Source organism: Varanus komodoensis, unplaced genomic scaffold, assembly GCF_004798865.1.
Source record: "Varanus komodoensis strain SLA01 unplaced genomic scaffold, ASM479886v1 scaffold57, whole genome shotgun sequence".
Lineage (NCBI taxonomy): Eukaryota > Metazoa > Chordata > Lepidosauria > Squamata > Varanidae > Varanus > Varanus komodoensis.
Window position 1 is genome coordinate 3,981,738 of NW_025336182.1, and position 11,062 is coordinate 3,992,799.

General features: G+C 48.1%; 1 protein-coding gene across 1 annotated transcript in view; it reads left to right on the forward strand.

Moving 5' to 3' along the window:
- CGN (cingulin) overlaps positions 1–7,078 on the forward strand; it is a 51,096-nt gene extending 44,018 nt beyond the window's left edge. Inside the window, exons 18-21 of the mRNA XM_044449235.1 lie at positions 285–403; positions 1,269–1,377; positions 2,041–2,204; positions 2,951–7,078. Of these exons, the coding sequence (XP_044305170.1) occupies positions 285–403; positions 1,269–1,377; positions 2,041–2,204; positions 2,951–3,092 (534 nt within the window). The 3' untranslated portion in view covers positions 3,093–7,078. The remainder of the gene's footprint in view (positions 1–284; positions 404–1,268; positions 1,378–2,040; positions 2,205–2,950) is intronic.
- Positions 7,079–11,062: the final 3,984 nt, after the last annotated feature.

Here is an 11,062-nt window from a genome sequence, read left to right on the forward strand (position 1 = left end):
AGCCAACGCCTTCTGAGCAATTAGTCACTTCAGAGCCTGCCTCTTTCTTTTAAAATTACGGGTATTATTCATCACATTTCTACACTGCCCGTAACTGAAGCTCTCTGGGCAGTTCCCATTAATTCATTGGCAGGTAAAGGTATCACTGGACCCATGTGGGGCCCCCAGTAGCTTGCCTTCCGTTTCTAAGGCAGCTGGGCCTCTTCAGGCTCCCCAGGAAGACCATCTCCATTGGCTTCGGCTCCCCTCCGTTTCCAGTAATGCTTTCAAATCCCCCTTTCCAGAACAAAGACCTCAAAAGTCGCCTCACGAGCAGCGAGGGCCTCCAGAAGCCCAGCGCCAACGTTTCGCAGCTGGAGTCGCACATCCAAGACCTTCAGGACAAGCTCCAGGCTGAAGAGAGGTACGTGCCACCCCAACCCTTCCTGGAAGGAGAGGGCCAGTGTTGGCGCTCGCACCAGGCAAAAGCCACGTCGTCTCTGGTCAGACCGGTTCTCGGACACATAATTCCGAGTCCCATCTGCACTGAGCTACAGCCTCAAACCTCCCAGGAATGTCGCCATGGTGGACAAGCATCCCAGATGACACGTATTCCAAGTTTGCTTTGCCCTCTCCTTTGAAACATGCAGAAGCCAGTCAGACTCTGTCGCTGTATAGCGTGGCAGGTTACCAAAGGCTAAAGCTTTGAATTAGTCGCACTGACAAGAGGCCTCTTTCCCCTCACCCACCCCACCTTCCATAAATCAGGCTAATAAGCTATCCGTAGGAACTTGGGTGTAGATTTGTGCGTCCGCATGGAGGTCATCCCATGGTACAACTCACCGTAAATAACGGGACCTTATATAGTACATGCATACGTTTGCAAGTTTTTGGAAGACCGTAATAGTAAGAGTTCTAGGCAACCATCCCATGCTGGCACCGATTTTTCCTGCATCACTAACCATGATGTGAGCCTTCAAGAGAATTTTGAACTGGAAAGCCTGTTTGACTGGGCAACTTTTCCCTTGGCCCAGGCTCCGTTGCTGTTTGGTTTCCCTTCGATCTAGAGGAGAAAGGTTTTTCCTTGAAGCATCTCATGCTAATTTCACATCCGATAGAAATGCCTTTTTCCCCGGTAGCCGAAAGTATTTGAGCAGAAACATTTGATTGAAAACCCTCTTCTTGCAGCACGAGTTAGAATACGCGGGGGGGGGGGGGTGAGAGGAAACGTCCAGAGTGCGTGAGCCTTCACAGCTCCCTCCCCGGCCCCTCTTTCTTTGCCGGTGCAGAGAGAAAAGCATTCTGGTGTCGTCGAACCGCAAGCTGGAGCGAAAGGTGAAGGAGCTGACAATCCAGATCGATGACGAAAGGCAGCACGTGAATGACCAGAAGGACCAAGTGAGTCGGGCGGAGGGTGGCGATACAAGCACCGCTTCTCTGCTCCCGCCGGGCGGAGCAGGTTGAGATAGAGACCGGGTTCCTCACGAAATCAGAATCGGGGGTGTCACGGCACTGTGGGTTGTAGTTGAAGTGGAGGTTTTCCGTTGCCTGAACCCAGCCGTGGTAACGAACTGTGGCTTGCTAGCTTGACTGGTTTTGGATGACGTCGCCGTCCGTGGTTCAGCAGCAACCCATACTCTGCCTCGAACGTTGGCGGTGGTGTTGTGTGCATCCAGCGGCTGCCAGAATAGAACAACACCCTCGTCCTAGGTGGGATCTGTCCCCAGGTACTCACTCGTGGGGGTTTTGAGTAAGAAACTGGGACCTGTAAAGGAAAACGCTGTAGTTTTAAAGGGGACAGGGCAGAGGGAAAGGCGGTAGAGCACTATCTCTGTAAACGGCAGTTCCCAGATTCGGTCCAGGTCGGGCTGGGAAAGGGCCCTGCAGCGAGTCGGAGGCCCCAGGACCGCCCTGGAAGGACCTGCATCAGGCGGATCCCGCTGCATTTCCGTCCCAGCTCAGAGATGGAAACGCGGCCTTGCTGAGCGCCTCTTAGGACCTCAGTCCCGGAGCAGGGGCCCGCTCCCTCATTGCCTTGTCCTCCGTTCTGCGCTTGCACAGCTGAGCTTGCGGGTCAAAGCGCTGAAGAGGCAGGTGGACACGGCAGAGGAAGAGATCGAGCGGCTGGAGGCTGCCCGGAAGAAGGCCCTGCGGGAGCTGGAGGAGCAGCACGAGACGAACGAGCAGCTGCAGGGCCGCATCAAGGCCCTGGAGAAGGACCTCTGGTAGGCCCCCCGCCTCGGCCCTTTCCCACGCTTGTCATCACGCAGCCCCTCGAGTTCCACTGGGGGGGGGTGGCACCCCCCAGGGCAGTATAAGCCGGAAGGACAAGTCTTTGCGCCAGGCAGTTCACCTTTGAAATGTTGGTGGCTGCAGATGAAGCAGCGAGAGGGAAACACAGGCGTGAACAGGCCGGTCGTCCGTCAGAGCCCTTGCAGCGCTGGGCTTCGGCTCCCATCGTGGTTCCTGGCCCTCAGTTATACTGGCTGGGGCTGATTGGACCCGCAGTCCGGCGACATCTAACACAGGGTCGTTCCGTCAGGTGCCCCCCAAATGTTTCTGATGGCCCGCACGTGACCCTGTTGGCTGAGCCCGGCAGGGCGGCCAAAGCTTCCGGAGGGCACATCCCAGACCCAGAGGACGGAAGGGTTGAGAGAGGCTGCCCAAGACATACGCAAATACACCCGGGATGCGAGTGTGTTCCCACGTCACGTGAGCTGCCCAAGGTGGAAGCAGGATGATGGGCCAGCGGTGGGAGTCGGAGTCCCAAATGTTGGCTGTCCCCCAGTCAGGAATTCTGGGCATTGTAGTCCAAAACACTGGGAGGGTTAGCAAAGGGTAACCTTCTCTTGCTTTAAAGTGGGGAAGCACTCGGTCCGTTTCACTTCCCAGCGCAGGGCAGGTGCTTCGGTCTCCGCCCAACCTCAGAGGCTGCAAATTTGTCACTTGCCTTCTCCTCCTCCTGACCTAGGCGCAAAACAACCCGCACCACAGCCGAGTCGTCTCTGAACGATGACCACTTGAGCTCAGACGAAGAATTTGACAGTGCCTACGGCCCGTCCTCCATCACGTCGCTTCTGACGGAAGGGAACCTCCAGGCAAGCTCCTGCTAGCCACATCGCGCTGCACCGGGCAGCGGGAGGGAGAAGGCCACCACTCTTCACGGACTCCTCCAGCGCTCTCAAAATGACACCTTTAAACCCAGCAGAAAGAACAATGGCATCTGGGGGAATTTCTAGCAAGCAGCCGCAAGACGGATGCTGCCGTGGCCATCCCGGCTTTGTGCATCTGTAGATAAAACAGGCCTCTTTCACAGTGGGAAGGAAAACGTTTATTTTTGCGTACTAAGCAGCAGTCGGAGCAGAAATGGGAAGAGGGAGAGTGTAAAATAGAAATTAAATTATATTTAAGCCCCGGCACCCTTTATGCACCACCATGTGCATTTGTATCTTGATCCAGTTCTCAGGGCATTGGTGAATGATTGAGAAATAGAATCTTTTCTGTTTATTTTGTAAAACCAAATTTTATTTTTTTTTCTTTGTGTATATATATCTATGTATATATATGGGGCCTATATATGTATGCCAATTTGCATGTGTACTGAAATTTATGTGCAATAGCCTTGCTGAATGATCTAGGGAGAGGGGCCGACTTGTTTTGGGAGGACAGCCGGATCCCTGGATCCGGTTTGTCCGCGTTGTAAGTGTTGAGGAGACGGTTCAGGAGGCTGCCTTAAGTCGCATCTTTGTCCGTGCTGACAGATCCTTGGTTTGTTGAGACGTAGGTGCTCCGGGTGCAAGAGACCGAACGTGACCATCTTCTCTGGCGGCATTTCTTTTGGTGACTCGGCTCATATTTCTCTCCAGGGCTCTCGAAACAGATGCCTGCTTCTCTCCTGCAAACCTCCTGCCCTACCTAGGCTTCCTAATCAGAGGCACTCTGTATCCCCAGTGAAGGTGTTTTCTAACCGTGGAGCAAAGTTGGCTTTTTTTTTTTTTTTTTTTGAAAACGAGCTTCTTGAGATACCGTTTCAGGTGCTGCATTGGCAGCTTGGCAGCGTTCCAGTTGCCCTCAGTTCCGAGGAAGTCAAAACCTCTTGCGTCAAAGTGAAAAGTTTAACTGGCTTTCCCCTCCTGTCTTTTGTGCAAAAGTTAAACAAGCCAGCCTTGGGACCAGATGACCAGTGTTAAGAGGAAATTCTCTTTTAGTCGGCTCGCTTTTCTTCATCTCGTGCTTGGGACCGTTTCGTCCTGTGTTGCGAGGTCATCTCAACTCTCCCAAACCAGCTAGCTGCCCCTGAAGCCATCTCGTTCCTCCAAAGGTCTTTTAAAAAGTGTTCCGTGCTCTTTCTGTCTGTTGCCAGGGCTCTGTCAGTGGAGAAGTGTCCTTGCCTTCCTTGCGCACCCCACAAGAGCCTTCCACCAACCTGGTGTTTCCAGAGCACGTTAAACAGCAGTTCCCATCGCCCGAGACCACTGGACACGCTTGTGGACCAGTGGGGGTTGTTTTCAAAGCAGCGGAAAGGTGGCCAGCTGAGGAGGGCCGCCCTCCCGTATGAAGGGAAATGTTTTACCCAAACTGGTGGAGACAGGCACTGTGTTGCTGAACAGGTTTGTTCTCATCCTCCTGAGGGACGCACGCCACCTCAGCGGCTCAGGTTACCGTGTACGCTGCGGGTTTTCCGCCCTCGCTTCTGATTCCTAAAGCAACAGCAGCGCAAGGCCCCAGGTGAGGTCATAGGTGCATTCTTGGGGAACACGTGGTCCCAGAGCTGTCCTCTTCAGAACTTTTCCTTGTCCACAGCATTTCCAGAGCCAGCCAGTTGCCACAGGTAAACAGCATGTTCTGGACTGCGAGTGCATTTCCCACTAAAAAACCCACGGATGCCAGCGGGTTGCTTCCTGCCTTAATGGTTTAATGCACAGGTGCTCCCTCCCATGCCTGGAGGGAATGGATGCACGTAGCCAATGTGATCCACACAATTTGGGGCAGAGAGGACCCAAGGAGCTGCGCCTGAGCCATTTCACGGAACCCTTCCCTGATCGCTTTGGTATCATGTATGATGCATTCGGAAATTCCGTTTAGCGGAGACCTCCGGCAAGGTTCCTGCACTTTCCCTGCCAAAGGCATCTCTCTGCTTCTTCTCTGTATGAACATTTTGCAGTGTTTCCAAACGTGCATTTCTTGTTTGCTTTTCCAGTTGCTTCTCCATCTTGCAGAGGTTCCGGAGAGTAACACAGACAAGGGTAGCGGCTTGTCCACAGTGGGTCCCAGGGTCTTCTCCTTGGCCAAGTCTGAGCTGTGGCGAACGCAGCCGTGCTCCCCAAGGGGACGCGGCAGAGCCAAGGGCTGGTCCCCTTCTTGTCCGCCGTGCCCACTCCGGCGGGGTCGCTTCGCTTTTCCAGGCCTTGCACCACGTGCCTTAGTGCTGACCTCTCTCAAGCGGAGAAGCGCTGGTTACTTCTCTGCTCAGGAGACAGACTGTGTGGGTCTCGCTCAGACTCCTACAATCGTTAACCCCCACTCCTGGACACCCCCACACACGCGTGCAGATTCACACGACGGGAAGAACTGTCTGTTTTGTGTCAGAGCTTGTACTTAGCTGGGTGGCTTTTGGGTCGAGGAAGACACTTCTTGAACAAACTGTGGGAAGGGTCACTATAGTGACAATTCTGGAGTGAGAGAACTATTTTCTGCATTAAATCCGATGCTCCCCAAAGTTTAAACCTGGTTTCAAATTCAGTCCAGCACGGGTTGGAGACCAGGGTGGTCTATCTCATTCAAACTATTAATGGTTATAGCTTGGAGGTGGTTCTCTGTTTCCATCACAGCCTGAAGGAGGAAGTCAGCCAAGTGTACCAACTTTAGGAGAAGTCTAATCTAGCTTTTCCTCCTTCTGGGTTTGGGGGCTGCAAAGAACTCACTGGGTTGTTGTGTCATCGACACGCCCGCTGTCTTGAGTGTGGCACATTTTTCGCCGACAAAGTCCCTTATAGAATGTTTCAGGCACTTCCTCCCTGGAAATGGTTTTGACGTCGGAAGTTGCTATGTGTTTGGAATTCAGTGGGATTTGTCGGCTCACAAAAACTAGCACCCAACGGACACCAGTATCAGTGCTCTGGGCCAAACTAGGAAGCTTAGAGAGTTCTTGGTGAGACAGACACTCTATGTGGCCTCCACTTGGCAATGCAAAATGACCATGTTTGTGACGCTTACAACTTACTCCCCTTAATTATCTGGTATGTGACAAAACCTGAAATTAAGTGTGCTGGGGAAACAGGTAGGAAACAACCTACATCTCGGACTTGGCCATGGGATTTTTGATTATTTGGCTGTTTCAGTCACTGGGTTCCCTGATCCAAGGGTGGACTTGCGATCGGTTTCCATGTGTGTCCTTTGAAAGTTGCTTTGACTAAAAATGATTCAGACTAGCACTGGATCATCTGGAGGGGTCCAGAGGCTGCTGGCCACCATATTCAGATTGAAATACCTTTGTGTCAGAAAGAGAGTACCCACAAAGCTTTTGGTGTCTCCGGAGTTCTCATTTTAGGCAACCAAACTGCACACTGATGATGTCACAACCGCAAAACAAGACCCTTGCGTTCGGCTGTCGATTCCGGGTATGCAAATGTCCAAATTGGGCCATTCAGATCACTTTTAGATAGTGGTTTTGTAATTGTAAGCACCATTACGTCTGTCAGGGCAAGGTGCATTGCTGTTTACCAGAGCTCATAATTGAAAATAAATGAAATTTATATGTGGCAGGCCTACCAGCCCTATCGAGTTAACTGCGAGCAAAATAAAGGGTAGGATTCTGACATTCAGACCTTTGGAGCTATTCTTCATTTTATTATTTTATTTTTTACAGTAATGCAATAATTTAGACATGTATACTGGTGAGGGAGGGAAACTGATCAAAGTGGAATGTTTAACCACGATTGTGAGCATATCCTGTGTTTGTACAGTTTAAAATGGCTGCTAATAGGATCTGAGTCGGTTTCTATTGTTTGTAACTTTTGATTTCCCTCCAGATTTATTTTCAGTCATTAAGGGGGGAAACCCTTGATTGTTGATTTTTAAAATAAAGGTCCTATATTCATTGGGGGTCCTTGGCTGTATTCCATCTTTCCTTCCCCTTATCTCTGCAAATATGGGAACTGCTGTGTATTGCAAAGTCCTTGAATGGGTGCATACTTTATTTAAAGCATGCACGTCTTTCATAACCGATATTTATTTTGGATAGTCGCACTTCATGGTTGTAAGGAAGAAATAACCAACCAGGCTTGGCCAGTGCCTGAATGGAAGACTATTCGGGAATGCTGTGATACCTGGAGTCGAAAATGTTTATCTGGCAGACCATGCGAAATTGGGGTTGAACATAGATAGGCAAAAGTATCTTACAATGCATTATTACTTTCAGCAACTCTAGGTCACGAAGGGAAGGCTGCATGGACCTTCGTGTTTAGCAAGTTTTCCAGCAATCCTGCCTGTTAACTGAGAAAAAAATGGATTTTCCTGCAGGCAGCAAGTACATTTTTGTGAGCCGTTCCTGATGTCAGGTGGGTTGTTTTGAGATGGCTTGGTCTGGAAGGCACAATTAAGACCCACTAGTTTTGCAAAAGACGGGCTAAAGTTGGGTGGTCAATAAGAATCAACTCCGCAAGGCCTACATTTTCCGACTTTTGGCGGAGGCTTACAATGAGGACCCACTCTTCAAAAGTCACCACCCGTCGCTGGTTCAGAGACAGAACCCATTCACCAGCCCCATTCACAGATATGGCCTTGAAAGGGAAAATAAACAGGCTTCATATACCCATTCAGTTTGCTGGGGGCAAAACCTGCAATGGGCTTTTTGCCCTGAGCCCTTTGAAATTGTACCTCATTTATGACATTCTACAGTAATACAGTAATTTAGAAGCCATGATGATGAAAATATCTACGGCAATGGATTCGTACAGCCATAACCCTCCAGTCCATTGGCCTTGAGCCAGGTGGCGTCCGGGTTATTCGCAATGCAAAACTCATTTTTTGCTCCAAGGGCGTGTGTACAACGGCTTGGCCAAGAGGTAACCAAAATCCTTGATTTGCTTTCTATAAATTTATCACAGGCCTACAAAATGGTTTTGCACAGATCTGTGGGAAAGGAGGCCTAAGAGAACGGGGCTTACAGATTTTAAAAGGTTAGACCTACAAATGAGGAGCATAATAGTGGTTAAGAGGTGATGGGGCTCTTTTTTTTTTCGCTCAGACATGCCTAGAATTGCACCTTTCCTAGTTCGGTGTGGTTTTTATGATTGTGTTAATCTTTCATTTTGATTTGTCTGTCATATAGCACCTTGGTGGTTTCTGTGGAAAGGCAATATAACAATAAGCGTAGGCCAAGAAAGGCCTCAAAAGTCATCACCCTAAAGGATTTCCCCGGAAGTCTTATCTCTTTTCCTGATTCCTTCTATCTCAGACATCTCAGCAGCAGGATTTCTCCAAAACTCCTCCCTCTCCTCCCCTGCTTTTTAATCTCAAATTTGATGCTTTCAGCATTGTTGGACTACACCTCCCAGTGGCCATGCTGGCTGAGGGTGATTGGAGCTGTAGTCCAAGGCTTTTGTGGGATCTTGGTTGGGAAAAGGCTGTGTTAGACTAAACGAAAACTCCAGAAAATTGCTTGTGCAGAGACCCTGCTGTAGCTTTTTCTCCAAGCAAACAGGTTTATTTCCTAGTGGCTCAGAGAAATCTGCTTGTTCGTTACTAATGTGCAAAGAATCAGATTCATCCAGTAAAAAACGGAATCTGCATGTCTTCCCCCTCCATCCAAATCATTTCCAGCCTCGCCACAGCCCAGAGGCAAAATCTAGTCCTTGCAGCAATGCACCACAAATTGAATTTTCCTTGAGGCCTAACCACAGCCGTTTCCCACCCCCTTATTACAAGTGCATCCATCTTGTAAAAAGGCTAGCGGGGTTTCTACAACCTGACGGCAGTTGTGGTTTTCAAGCCAAACAACTGGACAGGCCGCAAGCAATCTCTCTCTTCCCCAGTGCCACCGGTTTATTTTCTGTGCTCTTAAGTGTGACCTTGGCGGAGTCGTTTTTATTAATATGCAGAATGTGGCAGGTAGAACAGTGGATCAAGACAAAAAAAAACAGCCGTCAGACGCACGGTCCAGAGGCAGATCGATAAACTATGCTCTGGTTGTGTAATTAATTTGCAAAACCCCACACTTTAGGAATTATCTCATCCTCATGGCCTCTGTAATCCCCACACTGAGGAATCCATAGCAAGCCCAAAGGGCCAACTTTTCCCCGTTAATTTTGCTCACTAACCCTTGCACCAAGAGGATGAAGTTTACACGTGCCTATCTTGGATCCTTTATTTTGCCCAGGAAGATAAGGAAATGTAGGTGCTGTTAGGAGTTTCCTTTCTATACTGCCCAATGGCCAAAGCTTACAATAGTTTGTAACACAATTAATGAAATAATTGGTGTTTCTTGTTTATGTTACCCTGTTGTTTTAAAACAGCAAAGAGAGAAAATATTTCTGGAAAATGTACATCTGGGGTTAAAACGGACTGAGTAATTTTTGAAGATATGCTAGAAGGCTCTTCCACCACATTGACTATCTTTGTTTCTTTTCATCTGAAAATGCATCTTCAAACTTTTTAAAATTAACCTCCCAACAGAGGACAGTCTTATAGAATTGAGAACCGGAAGGTCTGTTTGAAAAATGAGATTATGTGTTTATGTATATTTGGCAGGACCTTCTTGGTGGTGGCACTGCCACTCTGGAATGCCCTCATAACAACTTTCAAGTGGTTGTGTGAACAAGCTGGACAGTTTTGGGGCAGAGTTGTTATTCTTTGACCAGGTTCATGCAATTAAACAAAGCGTGTGTGGTTAAACATGGAGCAGCCAACCATGGTGACACTCCATTCCTGGATTCACTTTTTATTTTCAATTTTTACTATAAAAAATACAAATACAAACAAAGAAAAAGCACAATACACGAAATAAAATTTTGAAAAGTCAACCTTAGTGTACCCCTCCCCTGGGACCATGGCGGCCTAGTTTTTTCCCCCTTTAATTTTTCTGCTCTTTCTGAAATAGCCCCTTCCATCCAAAATTACAATACAGAATTGGAGGCTTAGTACCCTCCCCTTTTACTAACGCATGTTCAATAAACAAACTCCATATAATTAAAATAATTATTCTTTACCAGTCCTTGTTTCATCTTTATCTTGCACGTCAGCTTCTCATTAACTGCTAAATTCCATACTTCTTTAGACCATTCAATTAACTGGAGATCCCATTTCTCCTTCCAGTTCTTCTCTATTATCAATTTTGCTGCTGATACCAAATTTGCTCATCTGTAATATTATATTTCCATTTCTTTTCACAACATATTAGCCACAATGCTATTTCAGGTTCTGCTTCCATTTTTAAGTTCATTATCTTATTAATCTCCCATTCCTGGATTCTCTGTGATGTCCAGACCCAGAAATCTAGGTTATTCAGACAGAACCAACCTAGAGCTTAGAACTAAAAACAACCCATAGGTTAACACTCTGTTTGTTTCTCTTTAACCTGTTCTAGGTTCAGACATCACTGGAAATTAGCATGATTACTCACTTGCTTTTGCACGATCACCAACAACCCCAGGTTAATAAGCAATGCTTTGTTGGCTTGAGCAAGTGAGTCTTTCTGTTGTCATCGTCTTCTCTTTAATGTCGGAGGAATGTCTTCCCAACAGTATATATGCTGTATTTCTCTGTGCACATGACCTGTGCCTGTGGGCGAGGGTTGAAAATAGTGCCACGTAAATATCCCTAGTATTTTTACTGTTAACCATTTATTTCAGAACTTTTCTTTGGCTAGCAAAGTGCTGTTTTCAAATAAAACGAACAGCACTGAATATTGCATTACCAGCTGCGGTTCTGCACAGGTAATTAGAAGACCCAGGAGGCCCTGCCTGAGCTTTTCAAAAGTTGCTTCCTTATTAGGTGATATTCCACAGTATTTCCTTTCCAAGCAAATTTTGCAGATCAAGTCCACCTTGCTCCAGGTTGTACCTGGCTGCTGATGTCATTACAT